Below are 18,089 nucleotides of genomic sequence, written 5' to 3' on the forward strand. Positions count from 1 at the left end.
ACAAAGGGGATTTACTATTAAAAATAAAACATGGAAGAAATGTTGTGTGATTATTCCTTTAAAAAATTATGTTCGTTTCATTTTAATAGTAGTAGTAGTAGGCTATGTACATTCTGCTGAACAATAGTAATAGATTTCTGGCAAATACTTTTATTTTGACGGGTTACTGTACCTTTACAGTTCTGTGTATGTGATACTACAGTCTATGATGTGAAATATGACGCTAGTTCATCAAACGGTCAAATGCTCATGAAGTGACTCTCAGTGCAGTTCTTGAGATGTTCTTCAAGTGTTTACGTCTTTATTTAGTGAGAGGAAATCTCGAAATCACTGGAATCGCACGCTTCTGTGTGTGTAATAGACACGCAGAACATGCAGGATTCATATTTAAATCAACTTTCCCGGCTTAATATTTACAGATATTAGTCCATATCGTGATTTGATGTAAGTGCAATTACCTATTTTTGATTAATTCATTCAAAATTTGGCAAATTCCGTGACATTCCGCATTAAACTGTAAATTCAAATTTTATGACTGGATTCCGCGATTCCCTCCGCATTTTCTGCATCATTGTCGCAAACGTTGAATTTCCTTCAAAACACCAGGTAAAAGAGTCACGCAATAACATGCGTCATCACTATGACACAGCATTAGATCTGGCTTTTGTTCACACAGCGCTCGTTCCGGGACTGAACCTGGAATTTGCCGGGTCCAACGAGCAGTGTGAAAGGGGCTTCAGAGACTGATTATTTCACTTTATTATACCTATGTATGTATGTATGTATGTATTATATATTTATATATATATATATATATATATATATATATATATATATATATATATAGTCAGGAGCCTCAGTTATTGATTTTGTGTTACTTGAATGTTTTTTTTTTTTTTTTTGTTCTCAAAAATCGGTAGCCACTGATTTGCATTTTATAAAACACAAAGGACCACGGTATAAGCTAAAAAATAAATAAATAAATACCTACAGTTCTACTGAAGAAAAAAGTAATCTACATCAATAAACAGCAATTTTTTATTTTTGGGTGGACTGTCCCTTTATATGCACATACAGGGGTTGGCCAAAATAATCTGGACACATGGGAAATAGGTGATATTATATCAAGGTGTTTAACCACCATTTGCCTTTAACACTGACTCACCTGTACTATCAGCACCAGATCCTGCAACTCCTCCCCCTCGTTCACCATCACTGGAATATTAAACATATGCACCTATAATCATTCATCATAAACTAATATAAAGACAGCACTCACCCTCATTTTGTTGTCTGGGCTTGTCGAATACTGATACATACTTGTCTGCCTACCTGTATGCCCTCCTGTTCTTCTGTGCCATGATCATCTGCTCCAGTCCAACTACCTTGACGTTGTCTTCAGTTTACCTCCCTCAGTGTTGGCATTACTTAGTAACTAGGGCTGGGATAAACGATTATTTTTTAAACGATTAATCTAGCGATTATTTTTTCGATGCATCGATTAATCTAACGATTAATTTTTTCGGACCGATTCGATTTCGATTATCTCCCTATTAATTGACTACTGACAATTTATACATGTTGATTTACATATCCGAATGAAAAAAACATGAATTCCTTTACATTGCAAAAAAATTACAAAATTAAAGACTGACTAAGAATGCATTACTTTGCACTTGTAGAGATAGCATTCAAAAAAACCTTGAAGCCTTGAAAACGCATAGCTTACTGAAAGAAAGTTATTATTTTAGATGAAAATAACAACAACTTGATGTCTAGCATTCAATAAAAAGGTCACCCAAAATACTTGTTTAGAGCAATTGAAAGAATACAGTAACCAATGTAAACTTGAGGGCTTTAAGCTAATATAGAGAGTGCTTTTCCAAAAAAAAAAAATAATAATAATAAAATTAACAGTGGGAGCGAGCAGCCTGTCATGGAGAGAAAAAAAATCTCCAAATGCTCCACGTGAAACTTTGGCGTTCCGCCCTTTTTCTATCGTGTCTAATGATTTTGGTTAATATGCATGAGCCGAGGGAGAGAGAAAGAGACAGAGAGAGCAAGACATCGCTCGTTTAGTTTGAAGACTATGAGAATATGAAGACAATTAAAGTTTCAAAGTGAAACTTTGGTGTTTCATATGTTTCGCCCTTTTTCTGTCGTGTTTAATGATTTTGATTAATATGCACAAGGGAGAGAGAGAGCAAGAAGCGCTCGTGTTGTTTGAAGACTGTGAGTGTGCGTGCGCAGCCGGGGCTCTCTCTCGTACGCGCTTTGTCAGGCGCAGCAGTACATCACTCGCCGTTCAAATAAGGCTTTGACAGCCGCCAAAAAAATAAAAAGATAAATGCAGAAAAACCCCTGGATTGGTTATATAACGTTGGACAGAATGTTGATCCGGCCATCGCGTATATTCAGCGCACATTTTGCAAACGTTTTTTAGAGAAATAAAAACAGGTCAACGAATCGACGCGCATATTTTGCGTCGACGTATTTTTTGCGTCGACGTCATCGATGACCTCGACGCGTTGTCCCAGCCCTATTAGTAACGTGTTACTGTAATTTTATAACTTTTTAGTAACGGAGTAACTAAATAGTAATTAGAGTATAGTTACAAGCCGAGGTCTCTATACGTAACTGCTGCGTTACATTGCTGATAGAATGGAGTCTTTTATAATCTAGAGATTGTAAAGAGGATGTAGCACATGCACTGTGAGTCAAGTGCCAGTAGATTAGATACTTTCACCCACGAGACCCGAAGCAACAGAGTCCGGTGCGGGACAAGATGCTGCTGCGAGCGGATAGACACACGTGTGTGTGCGGGAGGTGGGAGATGATTCATGGGATTCCCACAAAATAGAAATATCTAAACAAAAATTATCTAAAATAAATAAATTGTTATTCATCTATTGCACAAACAGAAACTAATATAAAATATAAATGACCAACAGGTGCAAGTGTATGCAGAGTTTCATCTTGGTGCTCCAAATGTCCCGGTTATATGATCATAAGGCATTTTTTTTTTCACCTTTTAGCACTGGTGTCTGATTAAAGTTGTGGCAGTTGCAGATTTGCAAAAAAAAAAAAAAATTCTGGTTGCTTTTTGTGGAGACGGGGTCTGTAAGGTGAATAGTTTATATCTGAGGTTTGTTGTCACAATGCTTCAGTAGTTTTGTGTTGTTTGGGCACAATCCTTTGTAGTGTTTGCTTCCTGTTGTTCACTTTTCACCCAGTTTTTCTTCACCGATGAAGCTTTATGTGCAAAGTCATAATCATAACTCATTTATTAACATTAATGTATTAATTAAACTAACAATGAGCAATATTTATTTAGAGTTAGTGTTAATTTCTGAATCATCAGTTTAAAATGAAAAAAAAAAAAATTGTCAGCCATGACAAAATAATTTTCCAAAAGCATAAATGATCATCATAGATCTGACCCATTCCCTTTCCCCTTCTCTCCTCAGTCTGTGGCTTTGCAGTATTACAGAGAAACAGTGTCTCACCCTGACTTCAGCTCTGAAATCAAACCCATCACACCTGAGAGAACTGGACCTCAGTGGGAATAAAATAGAAAACACAGGAGTGAAGCACTTATGTGACGTACTGGAGGATTCACACTGTAAACTGGAGAGATTGAGGTGAGGAATATTTACATGCAAGAATCAAATTAAGATCGCTTTTTTTTGCTTTTGTTCTTAAAAAGGTTGTTTTTATGTTTATAAAGCCGTTTTGACACCATCTTTATTATAAAATGCACTATAGAAGCAAAGGTCACTTGACTGGATTTTACACAATCATTTTTTGATTGCGAATCATGTTGTATTTAAGATTTTTTATATCTAGCAAGAGCTAGAAGCTTGGTTATTTGAAGTGGACAAATCAGGCATACCTGGTAATTTCAAGGCTTAGATATATACAAACAGCATTCTTCCAAAGATCCTCTTGCCCCTCTTAGTCTGCGAGGTTCTGATATCTGCAGTGGAGGGCTTTGAGATGACAATCAGCAGGTTCTTATGGAAAAGGCTGGGACTACCCCAACAACAAACAAACAAACAAAAAATCATGCTGAAACTCCCCATCAGAAGACTAGGGGTTGTGGTTAATTTGCAGTACCACAAGTCATGTGACCAAAAATCTCTCAGGCAGTGATTGAGGTCAGAACATGTTGCACAGTGGTTTTAAGGAATAACAGGCTAGCTTGGTAACAAGGCAAGGAGGACGTTACAGCTCCAAAATGAGGTATGAGCATTGCTCAAGGAAGTGAGAGCCAGCAGGATGGTTGAAATGGTCTTGACAAGGTGAAATAAATGGTGGAGTGCAAATTCACTTTTCAAAGAGCACTGAGTGGGAGTGTTATCGCTGACATCATGACGAAATCCAGAAGGCCATTGCAGGTACAATCCCAGCAGAATCACTTACTGCAAGTACCTACCTCCAGTGAAGAAGACCATAACTTTTTTCAAGGCTGGGTAAAAGGTAACACCAGCTACAGGATCACCTCCTTTGGCCTGCTGTCAACAGCACAAGACAGAGAGATGAAAGTCGGCCTGGGAAAGCAACTGATGTTCTCAGACACTGTTGCCATAACACGGCTAAGGCCAGACATGGTTCTGATCTCAAAAGCCTCCAAGCAGATCATCCTTTTAAAATTCATAGTTCCCTGGGAGGATTGTATTGAGGATACCAATGAGAGGAAGATAACCAAGTGTACCGAGCTGGTAGAAGAGTGTCGAAGCAATGGCTTGTCGCAAGGTACAAGCCACACTGCATGAAAAGGTGCATTTCCAGGAATGTTCTCATCACAAACCCATAAATAGAATGTTTTTGGCATTCCATGTATGTGTAATGTTTTGGTTTCCATGTATGTGCTCTGGCGTTTCTGACTTCTGGACACTGACAGAAACAAGACTTTTGTGTGCGGCAGTTTTCCAGTCCACTCACTAACGCGATAAACTCCCAGACATGGACGTAAATGTTTACTCGCTCACCGATAAATCTACGTTCATCCCTATGCATGAAAAGTAAAATCTCCACAAAATCCCGGGTACAGGTAGAAGCAGTTAAATCTCCATAAATGGACACTCTTGTGTCTGTAAATGTCTATAAATTACTTTACATTTTATATGTTTTAAATGCTACAGGCCTTCTACACAAAAATGTGTCATATGCGTCAAATCCGCAAACACAGAAAGGCATCAACAAAACTCAGTTAAAATGTTTCAGCAAATGTGAGACTGCAAACATTTAAAGGGACTGCAAATATTATTAAACAGAACTCAGTAGGAACTTGGCAATTAAAGAGTAAAAATCTTTTTTATTATTTTTTTTTTTTTTACATTTAGTAGTTTTGATCAGGACTGAGGTTTATTCATAGATTTATGCAAAATAAAATTGAAAAAAATACTTATCTGATAAATTTTTACAGCAGTTTAATTTAGTGGATGTTTTCATCCCGATCATAACGAAAGGGTAGTGAATTTGAACAACACACAAGGGTTAAACTGATTAAAATCTATATCTTACACACCAACTTCAGGTCCTGCAGTCTCCACTAATGAGCTGATGAGTTAAATCAGGTGTGATAGATGAGGGAGAAGTACCAAATGTGCAGGACAGAGGGTACTTCAGGACAGGTATGAGAATCACTGCCCTAGCAGAATATATAATCTTGTCAAAGTAAGAGGGATCATAATGTATTCTATATTTATTTATTACTGTTTAGTATAACAGATATTTACATTTACTGATTTTATAAAACTGAAAACGTTTCATTTATAAAAATGTTCAAAAGTTTACACAAATTTGATTACCCACAGCTGTTTTTATGTTCAACTGCCTGCTGTTCTTCAGAAAAATCATGCAAGTCCCACAAATTCTTTGGTTTTCCCTGATCATCCAGTTCAAGTATTCCACACCCTGTGTCTCTTAATGGATTGTTGCTTTCTTCAGAATCAATAAATGTGTATACCTTTTGAAATAGTTGTGTAAGAGTCCCTAAATTGTGCGCACTGTAAAAAAAATGGATCTGAAATCTTACATTCATTGCTGGAAAGGCTTCAAATATGCAAAAGATGCTGGAAAACCTGAGAAAGTGCGGGATCTGGAGGATTTTTTTCAATAAAAGCAGGCATTTAAACTGTTCAGGACAAAGGACTCATGAAACACTATCACAAAACAATTTATTTTTTATTTAATAAGCTATAATTCTGACTAGCAGACTAAACATATTTTAAATTAAATAGCTTCATCAGGACAGTCCTAAATAATAATACATAAAAAACACTTATTATATAACTTTTTTATTCTGCAATGTGATGTAAACTTTTGACCACAACTGTATGTGTGAAACAGTGAGTACAACAGGCTAATTTTAGTGAAATATCAATACCCCATCATCCTATGCCATGTCTTTTCTATTTATCATGTGGAAACTGTCACCAGTTGTACAAATGAATGGTTGGATTTGGGAACAGAGGATCCTCTAAAAATATAATAAAACACATTTTCTCTAAATACATTGTACAGTTTTCATTGTTTAAACACAAGTTACTGTAGAATGATGAACCATAAAATGAAGACACAAATGTAATGAAAACAGGCGACTGTTAGCTGAACAATACAGCAATTCACGAGGTAACATACAATAAGTAGAATAAGCATATTTGGCCTGTTGATATAAAGACTTCCAGATTTAGCAACTAAATAAAATAGAAGATTACTTTAGTAATTGAATGGTATTTAAAAACTCTTTCCATGTTCAAGTTACCTGATTGATGACTGTTCTTTAAAGACCAGCAGTTTTTCAGAAGAATGGCAACATTTGCTATCTGACCTTAAAACATAATATATAAATGTACATTAAAACATATACTTTAAATCACATCATAATAAAACTAAATACATTGTAGATTTGTACACAATAAATTTAAAATTAAATTAAATGTATGCATTTAGCAGAAGCTTTTATACAAAGCGACTTACAGTGCATTCAGGCTATAAATTTTTTACCTATCATGTGTTCCCGGGGAATCAAACCCCCAACCTTGTACTTGTAAACGCAATGCTCTACCACTTGAGCTACAGCAAACCCCCAACCTTGTTCTTGTAAATGCAATGCTCTACCACTTGAGCTATAGGAACACTAAAACTAGAACACTGACAAAAACAAAAGAAGTAAAATTTACACTGCACTTTGAAAATAAGGACATTTAGGTGAATCAGAAGTCAGCTGCAGTGTTTGGAGACTTTGAAATCAGATGAGCAGAACCTGTCTTCAGATTTGTCAATGTGGAACATGTTAACAACTAAAGCACACTAGCTAAACTAACATTAATTAATAAACATGTATAGTGTACTAAAAGCTAACTTTTTTTTTACATTTACGTAGCAGTTGCTAAGTACCAGTTAACAGTTTACCCAGATATCCAGACTAATTTTACAACATAGACCCACTCAAATATATCCAGAGCAGCTGAAGCTGAATAAATGGCTCGAAACATTGTCATGCTAGAAATACAGATTTAAAAATATTACAACATCAAACAACATTTAATGTTATGTTCTTGTAAACATGTTTTTCAAAATGGTTTATATATTCACACTTACCTTCGTCTGAAGTAAATATTTTTGAAATTACCGGGCGCTGTAGTAGGGCTGCCCTTCCGTGTAAGTGGTCCATGGGGCGTGGCCCGGCAGAGAAGCTCTCACTGTCACCCTCAGATCTCCCAGAGCGCCAGCCGGCGATCACCTGTACGAGCCAGAGAAACCAGGTCAGGTGGCGAAAGAGGAGTATGCTGCACCCCCCTTGAGGTGTGAGAGATGCAATCGCAGTGATGCCTTGCTCATTTTTTTTATTTATTTTTTTAACCTTTATTTAACCAGATAAAAAACTCATTGAGACTAAAAATCTCTTTTTCAAGAGTGACCTGGCCAAGACAACAGCATTTACATACAATTTAAAAACATACATGACATCAAAAAAACACAAATGATATTTAGTCAATGTGTACAAGTTTAGAAACAGTTACATTTTCCAAGTTCATTGAGTTCACGCTTCTTTAGAATAGATTTAATAGATTTAACTCATACACACACAATAGACGCATGAGTCATCGACGAGTGCTGCCTCAGCGTGTTGGATGCCCAGACACTGCAGACAACGCTCGTGACTGTCAACCGAGGACAGGAAACGATCCTATCCAGAAGAACATGGACGAAACGGCATCTTGAAAAAGGTGTGAATCATCCATGATTTGCTCTTTTAGGAAAGAAACTCTTTTAGGAAAGAAAGCTCTTTTTGCCGAAACACCCAGGGGAATCACTGCTGCAGGGACAGGAACAGTACCATGAGATGAAATGGCTTTGTAGCGAATATTGACATCGACTACTCCTACTTGCTCCGAAGCAAAAATCTGAATGAGTGGATGCACCTGTCGCCTATTTATACCCGTAGGCACAGGGAGTGGCTCCGGTATGTTAAATCCACTAGACAGTTATCATTGGCATTTTCTCTTAAACTCAGAGATGACTGGCCTTCCAAGTGGGACCCCATATGTCGTTTGACATAACTTGTAGTGATCGACAGATAGTGAACTAGTTCTATCATACACAATTATTTACTAACTTGGTTTTTTTGTCCAATTCAGTGCATTATTTTTTGTTAAATACAAAAACATCACTGATAAATAAAACACACCTTAGTATCAATATTTTTTGTTAGAGTATCGATACTTTTGATACTCGCATCAGTATCGATGTATATAGATACTTTCAACTGATACGCATGATATTACTTTTCATTACATCTATTACCAAACTACAAACAACCCGAAATACAGCACTACCACGAATAGTGTGGATTTTATTTTATTAATCTCAATCAAATTTTGCGATTCTTTTCTTTTCAAAATACTTGATTTAATTAAAACTAGCCTACGGATTTAAAATGACTGGACGATTAATTTTTAACCGATAAACACGACTTGCTCATGTTTGCTCGTGCTTGCTCCCTTAATTACAATATTAACCATAGTACAAATAAAAACAAAAAACATGATTATTGTACCCACCATGGTAACCATAAATTAACCATGGTGATGGTTACAATAACCATAGATTATTTTGGTAGCCTATTTGTAGTTAAATTGTTGTTATACAAATGGCAGTCAGTCTGCCAAAAAAACATAGAATTTACAATTTTACCATAATAAAACCATGGTTAATTTTCAAGAGGGCTGATGTACCGGAAATCTCTGAACAGATCTAGTGTGTGAAATCAGAAATATCCTGTATCCTAAAATCTCTGTGCATCTCTAGTGTATGGTCGTGTACTGGAAATTTTCATACATGGGTCGTAAGTTTCACTGAAATTTCCCATGTCAGATTTATCCTGAAATTCCTGTTTTCACACAGTGCCAATTAAGGTAGGTTGCAGAGGGGTTTGTGCCCGAGTCTCTCTGCAGAGTTTATGACATGCTGGGCATCAGAAGGACCAGCAGATAATGGGGCATTAAGTCAGCCACAAAGGCAATGGAGGTTTCTGCATGGTGGTTGTGGATCAGAAGACAGTCAACCCTGCTTGGGTCATCTGGGCAAGAGTGTATGGTTGTTGAAAGACACGAAAACACCTGATGGTCCCTGGAAACATCATTGATGATATGTTCTGGAGCAGTATGTTAAAGGGACTGTGAGTAGGAATTACTCCCATCTAGTGGTGAAATTGTATTTTGCATTCAAACTAATTTTGCTCTCCAGCGCCTCGCTTTTTCAAATGCGCGTTGCATCTACGGTAGGCGATATGTACCAAAAAGCTTTGACAGGATGTCTTCTAATAGCACTTCGTCGAGTTTTCCTTCAGGTGAACAGGTGTGTTATTTCAAACAAACTGCAACATGACAACTAACAAACGAATTTTACAGTATGAATTACTGACTGTGGAAAACATGAATTATTGTAATTAGTAGTTATGTCTTCTTTATTCGTTATATTTTCTGAATTATGTGCATTGTTAGATATCATCATCAAACACTGACTTACCTGTCGAGAAGAAAACAGGCCACTTCAGCGTCTCTTTTGAAATCTTTATCCAGCATTAGCTCTTTCCACCTAGAAAAAGCTTCCCCGACATTAACTCTTGTTTTCTGTAATCTACGGTCACGTATCCTTTTACGTTCTATTTTTGACTGTTTTGGCGACGATGTTTTCTTCTCCTGTGGCGCGGCATATGAATGGTCCATAATAAGAATGCAATCCAGACTTTTAAACTTGCCGGTGCAGTTTCAAGCGCCTCTCACTGCTCTGCACCTGCGTTTCTGGCTCTGACCGAAAACGCGTTGTGGAAACGCGTTGGCTTAGTACTTTTTGTCCCTCTCTGCTATTATAGTTTTGCAAGATGGCGGAACTACATGGAAGCCTCCGTCGACCTACCCGTCCCATGTATATAAAGATAATAAATTCTTCATTTACAAGGATTAGTTTAAACATTGGCATAGGTATTTGCACACCATTGAGGGCATATTTATGAATAAAAATATTGATTTTAGATAATAAAATACCTAAAAAGTTACTTATTGTCCCTTTAAAGGAACATTTTACCATCGGAATGATGGCAGCAGCTCTGGTTATGGCTTTGTATAAGTTTTGCTTTTTTTAATGTGTGAAAAACATTTTTGATCTTGATGCATGAGATCAGAGATCAGAACAAAAATCTACACCAAAGAAACAAGCATCAAATGTGTGATAAACGAAAAGTTTATTTGTTTTTCTGTTTCGAAGGTAAAATTACAAATAATTAATTTAAACAAATAAATAAACAAATTATCCAAAGGCACTCAGAGCCTCTTCCTCTGTCAGTTTTTTTAAATGATTTAATTTATTTATTTTGTGACTTAAGTTTTCTTCTCTCTTTTTATGCTCTCTTTCTAATGCAGTTTAAGCTGTTGTTATATGACAGATGAAGGATGTTCTGCACTAACTTCAGCTCTGAAATCAAACCCTTCACACCTGAGAGAACTGAACCTTAGTGGCAACGAACTAGGAGACTCTGGAGTGAAAAGCCTCGGTGATCTACTGATGAACCCACAATTCAAACTGGAGAAACTACAGTAAGTATAATTTTACTGTAGAGCAGTAACGGTGTGATTAACTGTTTAGTTTCTTAGTCACCATGAAAACAAAATTGAAAATTCTTATTTTTTTTATGAAATATTGCAGTGCTTATTATAAATTATTTTATCTGTGTAGGCCTACATTGTGTACACTGTTCAAGTTCAAGTTCAAGTCTGCTTTATTGTTAATTCTTCCATATGTACAGTACATACATACAGAGAATCGAAATTGCGTTACTCTCAAACCCCGGTGCATACAGATAACATTAACATTAAAGCCTAAAAATCTAGATCAAATATAAAATGTAGATACAACTATGCAATAAGGGAATGTTAAAAAAAAGACATATAATAAAATTAAAAATAAAATTAAATAAATTGAAGGCAACAGGCAGATAGTGCAAATGATCTTGATCCAATGATCTTCTCAGGTGCTCTCACTATGAGTTGCAAAGTCTTTCGGCAGGATGGGTTGCAGGCGCTATACCACACAGTGATGCAGCTCGACAGGATGCTTTCGATGGTGCCTCTGTACAAGGTGTACATGATGGGGGGTGGGGCTCTGGCTCTTCTCAGTTTGCGGAGGAAGTAGAGACGCCGTTGTGATTTCTTGGCCAGTGCTGCAGTGTTTTCAGTCCAGGAGAGGTCCTCTGTGATGTGTACACCCAGGAACTTGGTGCTGCTCACTCTCTCCACAGTCGCACCGTTGATGGTCAGAGGAACGTACTGAGTGTGCGCTCTCCTGAAGTCAAAAACAATCTCCTTCATCTTCTCCACGTTCAGAGAGAGATTGTTGTCCCTGCACCACCTGGCCAGACGGCTCACCTCGCTCCTGTAGTTTGTCTCATCTTTGTTGCTAATGAGACCCACCACAGTCGTGTCATCTGCAAACTTAATAAAAAGGTTGGAGATGTGTGATGCTGTGCAGTCATGGGCCAGCAGAGTGAAGAGGAAGGGGCTCAGCACACATCCTTGGGGGGCCCCAGTGTTCAGTGTGATGGTGCTGGATGTGCTGCTGCCGACCCGTACTGCCTGAGGTCTTCCAGTCAGAAAGTCCAACAGCCAGTTGCTCAGCGAAGTGTTGAGCCCCAGCTGGATCAGTTTGTAAATAAGCTGTTGAGGGATGATTGTGTTGAATTCTGAACTGAAGTCAATGGACAGCAATCTGACATATGAGTCCTTTTTGTCCAGATCTGTGAGTGCTGAGTGGAGGGTAGTGGAGATGGCATCATCAGTCGAGCGGTTGGACCGATATGCAAACTGGAAGGGGTCCAAGGAGGAGGGGGGCAGACTTGATGTGCTGCATAACTAGCCGTTCAAGGCACTTCATGAGGGCGGGAGTAATTGCAACAGGACAGTAGTCATTGAAGCAGGATGGAGATGGCTTCTTCGGAACTGGAATGATGGTTGTAGTTTTGAAGCATGTGGGAACAACAGCCTGACTCAGTGAGATGTTGAAAATGTCTGTGAAGACATCAGTGAGTTCTGCTGCACAGTCTTTCAGTACACGCCCAGGGGTGTTGTCAGGGCCCGGAGCTTTGCGTGCATTGATCCTGCTGAAGGCGTCATCACCTGGTCACCGGGAGGAGGTGGAGTCTTCTGTGCAGTGGTGCTGTTTTGTTGCTCAAAGCGAGTGCAGAAGGTGTTCAGCTCATTTAGCACAGAGATGTTGTTGTCACAGGTCCGTGATGGGGGCTTGTAGTCTGTAATGGTCTGTATCCCCTGCCACAGGTTCCTAGTGTCTCTGCTGTCGCTGAATTGATGGGCTATCCTCCTGGAGTACTGTCTCTTAGCCTCTCTAAAGCCGTGGGACAGGTTGGCCCTGGCTGTTCTCAGACCCACCTCATCTCCAGCTCTGAAGGCAGCGTTCCGTGTCATCAGAAGTCTGTAGACCTCCCCTGTCATCCACGGCTTCTGGTTGGCCCGGACAGTGATGGTTTTTGTGACCGTTACATCATCAGTACACTTGTTGATGTAGGCAGTGACGGTCTCCAAGTACTCATGGAGGTCAGTGGTGTTATGGCATGTGACAGCCTGCTTAAACATGTCCCAGTCAGTTGTGTTGAAGCACTCTTGAAGAACCTCTGATGATCCTTCTGGCCACACGTGAATCTGTTTTTGAACTGGTTTGGCGACTTTAATGAGCAGTCTGTGCACAGGCATTAGCATGACAGTGATGTGGCCTGAGGCTCCGAGGTGGGGGAAAGTTAATGTGTTGGTGTATTTTTGGAAACACACTCTTTAAGTCAGCATGGTTGAAATCCCCAGCTATGATGAGAAAACCATCAGGGTGTGCTGTCTGCTGCTCACTGATGTGCTGGTGCAGTTCATTTAGTGCGTCGTTCTTGTTGCTGATGATGTTGAACGGGGGAATGTACACCGAAATGAGCAGTATAGCAGTATATTCCCTCGGCAGATAGAACGGCTGTCACTTAATAATCATAAACTCCACCAGGGGTGAGCAGTGTTTGCTGATCACAACAGTATCGCGGCACCACGCGTCATTGATGTAAACACAAAGCCTTCCGCCACGGGTTTTTCCTCCTGCAACGAGAGCTCTGTCCGCTCGATAGCACGTCAGCTGGTCGAGCTGAATGGCGCCATCTGGAACATTGTTGCTAAGTCATGTTTCCGTGAACACAAAAACACAACAGTCTCTTACAGTCCTCGTAGTTGAACATAGTAATCGAATGTAGTCCAGTTTATTGTCCAACGAGCGTGCGTTAGCCAGTAAGATGGTGGGGATAGATGGCTTGTGTGGGTTAGCCGTTAGCCTAGCCCGGATACCTCCGCGCTTCCCCCTCTTCTGCTTCCTCTCACACCGCTTGTGGCGCCTCCGCTGTGGGCGAGATGCAGTAGTGGGGGTCAGTGAAGGCCTCCGTAGCAGACCGAGATCCCGTAGCTGTCCCGCGTGCATGGAGTTTAACTGTTAAAATTCGGTTCTGCCGACATCGAGCAGAAACTCGCGACTGTATGCGCGCTTACAGACAGGTAGACGCGATGACGACGTACAAAAACACTTCGACTCACAAGACATAAAACACGAAAACACCGTTCTGTCGGGACAGAGAGAAGCCGCTGCGTGTGGATGCGCCGCCATCTTGGAAAGCATCTCTGTACAGCAGTTGTGTATTTTTTTTTTTTTTAATAATTGTACTTTATTGTATTTACTTATTATGAATTTTACTCACAGATTAACTTTCTCTTTTTTATCACCAGTCTGTGTGAATGCAGTATTAAAGAGAAACAGTGTTTCATCTTGACTTCAGATATGAAATCAAACCCATCACACCTGAGAGAACTGGACCTCAGTAGAAATGAACTAAAAAACACAGGGGTGATTCACTTATGTGATGTACTGAAGGATTCATGCTGTAAACTGGAGAGATTGAGGTGAAGAATATTCACATGCAAGAAAAAAAAAAGTTTTATTTAAAAGAAGTGTGATTTATTTTCTCATTTCTCTCAATGTAGGTTAAGATACTGTTATATGACAGATGAAGGTTGTTCTGCTGTGACTTTAGCTCTGAAATCAAACCCATCACATCTGAGAGAGCTGAACCTCAGTGGAAATAGACTAGGAGACTCTGGAGTGAAAAACCTCTGTGATCTACTGAAGAAACGACAATGCAAGCTGGAGAAACTAGAGTTAGTATCATTATACTGAACAATAGTTACGGTGTGGTTAAAGTTCACTGTTAATATAAAGAAAACAGACTCATATCACATCATTTATAGATAAACCTTCTGTCATTTCCTCTAAAGACATCTAAAGAAATACTGAAAATGTATATTAGCTAACTAGCTACTGATTGTTCAGTACGTGTGTCAGTATAAAGAACATTAAACTTCGTGGTTATAAAATTTTTCATGGATAGAAATCTGACAAATTTGCTGTGAAAGAACACAGGAATGACAGCTAAAATAATGTAATATTATGCCTTCAACTCACACAAGCTTAATGTGGATCTGAATTATTGTATTTTCTTTTTCTTTCTTCAGTTTGAGTAAATGCAGTATTACATGCGAGCAGGGTCTCATCCTGACCTCAGCTCTGAAATCAAACCCATCACATCTGAGAGAACTGGACCTCAGTGAGAATCAAATAAAAAACACAGGAATGAGTCAATTATGCAATGTACTAAAGGATCCACACTGTAAACTGGAGAGATTGAGGTGAGGAAAAATCATAATTCTTAAAAGCAGATAGTTTAAATCAGATTCATATCAGTTATTTTAATTTTTTTTTTAGTTGATGTTTTGTTTCATGATTCTGTCTTTCTGTTTGCTTTTCTTAGCCTAAATTTCTGTGGCATTACAGACGTTTCTGCTTTAACTCAGTCTTTGACAAACACAAAAGCACTGCAGTTTCTAAAAGAGCTTGATCTGACAAACAATATGATTGGAGACTCAGTTAAGCAGCTCATTAGTGTGCTACGAGGCTCAAACTGTAAACTAAAGTGAGTAAATATCTCTTTGTGATATTAAAGAGAGCTTAATATAGCTTTAAAACATGGGGCATCTTTCAAAAATGTCACAATAATTTTGTATTAATCTTTATTGTAAGACTTCGTGTCAGAACAAATATGACATTCAAAACTTAAATTTTTGTTATAATTTTTTACATTGTACAATAAATATTATTCACATTATTTAACATTATTTACAAAGACCAATAAAAGCAATGTTTAAACTAGAGAACAAACCACTTTAGTGAAAGTTCTGCTCAAAGGTTTTCATTTTAATTACGAATATCATTTGTATCTGCTGTATTCTCATCAATCACATAAACAAACTCATCAGCATGTGTTTCTCTTTACAGTGACTCAGGTTCTTCTGCGGTCATAATAACATTTGAACATACATTGTTTTAAATGGATTATATTGTGTGTAACTGACTTTAAGAATCTTAATTTAATGTGACACTTCATTTTACTTTTTAAATTGAAATATATGTAGTATTTAATTTGCAATCCTTTACAGCCTTTACAGATTATTTTCTCTTCTGATTTTCCCTTACAGACAGGACTGTGAACAGTTTCTGTTTAGAGCTGCTACAAAGCACACTGGTATGCAATTTACATCCTGTTCCAAATCTTAGAATCCTGTGAAAAGGAGCTTCATTATCAGATGAGGATCTTCAGATGAGCCTCATTATAGGATGAGCATAAATTAATTTGTGATGATGTGACGTCTGTACCCAGAATCTATTATGTTCATTAAATATTTGTGTACTTTTTTCTTAAATATCAGGACAAAAGAGAAAAATGAAATCAATATTTGTATCAGTTTTAAAACTTAAACTGGTAGCACTGTGTCAGATATATATATATATATATATATATATATATATATATATTTTTTTTATTCTTATATGCACACATTTGCAAAATACTGCAGCTATTAGTTATTTTAATGAAGGAAATACACACATGCACTTTAAAATGAATAAAGCTAAATTCTTAGGAACATCCATGTGCAGGAATGATATTTGATATTGATATTGGTTATTGTTGGTTGTTTTATTCACAGGTGGAGCAGTGAAGTGAAGAGTCAATCATCAGAACAGAGCGGATTCTAATTTTCAAATATATGACATATATATATATATATATATATATATATATATCAGAAATATTGACAAATACTCCATCAATCCATCAACTCAATTATTTGAATGGGTCACACATCTGAGAAAGGGACACTTTAATCAATGCCAGTTAATACTCCATGGAAAAATAAAATAAAAACAGGTTTATGCATCATTGATTAATGTTAAGAAGCAGAAAATGTGGAACATGCATTAATAGTATAAATTAAATTGAAACAATTTGTCAGACATTTACAATATCCAGCATTTTAGAGAATAGTCCAAAATCCAGGGAAAATAATAAAAGATGAAAATTAAAAAAATAATAAAAATAGAAAGAGAAAATGGTACTCGCTGGATTTGATCTCCATCCTGGAAAACATTTCTAAATATTCATTTCTAAATATTCATTTCTAAATATTCATTCTTAATATTCATTAAATGTTCATACACAGCTTGAGAAGAAAGGGTTTGTTCAGTTTGAACTATTTTTTTCTATTTAGTATTTTTGGATAAGAATAATAAGCACTTCATCTGTACTTAGTGTCTTTCATTCCAACATAAGAAAACATTTCTGGACTCTGCATCTGAAAAAGCAATTACAGTATGTGTATTTACAGTTTATGTGTCTCAGAGGGGACATGGATGCATTTAACCTGCAGTCACAGATGGAAAAATAATGTTTTGTTTTTAATATAGAAATATATTTGAAATAGTTTAACTGATTAATTCAACGGATTCATTCAAACGGCTGATTCATTCAATAATTAAACACTATCCATTGCTTAGAGATCCAAAGCAGTGCTGTGATCTTTGTTTACAATTATTTTTGTTAGCAAAATTGAGAAAAAGCAAGCAATATTATGTCTAAAATGTAAGTCACTTATTGCTTTACTGAACTTGTGTAAAATTATGAAATGTGTTCATGCTGATATTTGCAGAAAATGTTTAATCTTTGTGTGATATAGATTAAGTTAAATATATTAAATTATATAAACATAAAAAGCATGCAGAAGCTTTTTTGCCATCTACGATTTAGAATGTCTGTGATTTTGAGTTTTAATAGACTAATAAATCATGTGCATGCACTATGTGTGATTTGGTGAAATACCTGATAATTTTCAGGTATTGCACATCATTACAACAAAACTTACCATATTATTGCAGACAATGCTGTATCGCACACCCCAGAGTTGACTTTAGTGGGAAATTAACTATAGTAAGTACTGTAACAGTACTTATTACTTCGCAGTCGTGGAAAGAGTACTGAAAATTAGTACTTAAGTACAAGTAATGTTACATTGATAAAAATAAATACTCAATTACTAGTAAAAGTACTGCTGTCAAAACAGTGCTTAAGTAAAAGTAAAAAGTACTCCCCTCAAAAACTT

The 18,089-nt window shown here is 37.3% G+C and overlaps 1 protein-coding gene across 1 annotated transcript; it reads left to right on the forward strand.

Annotated features, from left to right (window-relative positions):
• The first annotated feature begins 3,595 nt into the window (after positions 1-3,595).
• On the forward strand, positions 3,596-18,081 carry LOC113073903 (ribonuclease inhibitor-like). The gene is made up of 7 exons (XM_026246649.1): positions 3,596-3,641; positions 10,932-11,105; positions 14,328-14,501; positions 14,583-14,756; positions 15,111-15,284; positions 15,407-15,568; positions 16,131-18,081. The coding sequence occupies exons 2-7, from the start codon at positions 10,948-10,950 to the stop codon at positions 16,207-16,209; spliced, it is 921 nt and encodes a 306-aa protein (XP_026102434.1). The 5' UTR covers positions 3,596-3,641; positions 10,932-10,947; the 3' UTR covers positions 16,210-18,081.
• The last annotated feature ends 8 nt before the right edge of the window (positions 18,082-18,089 follow it).

This window comes from Carassius auratus, unplaced genomic scaffold (assembly GCF_003368295.1).
Source record: "Carassius auratus strain Wakin unplaced genomic scaffold, ASM336829v1 scaf_tig00013228, whole genome shotgun sequence".
NCBI lineage: Eukaryota > Metazoa > Chordata > Actinopteri > Cypriniformes > Cyprinidae > Carassius > Carassius auratus.

Bases quoted from the DNA above. Each gene is read 5' to 3' on its own strand.
- LOC113073903 (XM_026246649.1), top strand. From the start codon at position 10,948: ATGACAGATGAAGGATGTTCTGCACTAACTTCAGCTCTGAAATCAAAC. The intron at 14,502-14,582 runs GTGAAGAATATT...CTCTCAATGTAG, and splicing joins TGTAAACTGGAGAGATTGAG to GTTAAGATACTGTTATATGA. The intron at 15,569-16,130 runs GTGAGTAAATAT...TTTCCCTTACAG, and splicing joins GGCTCAAACTGTAAACTAAA to ACAGGACTGTGAACAGTTTC.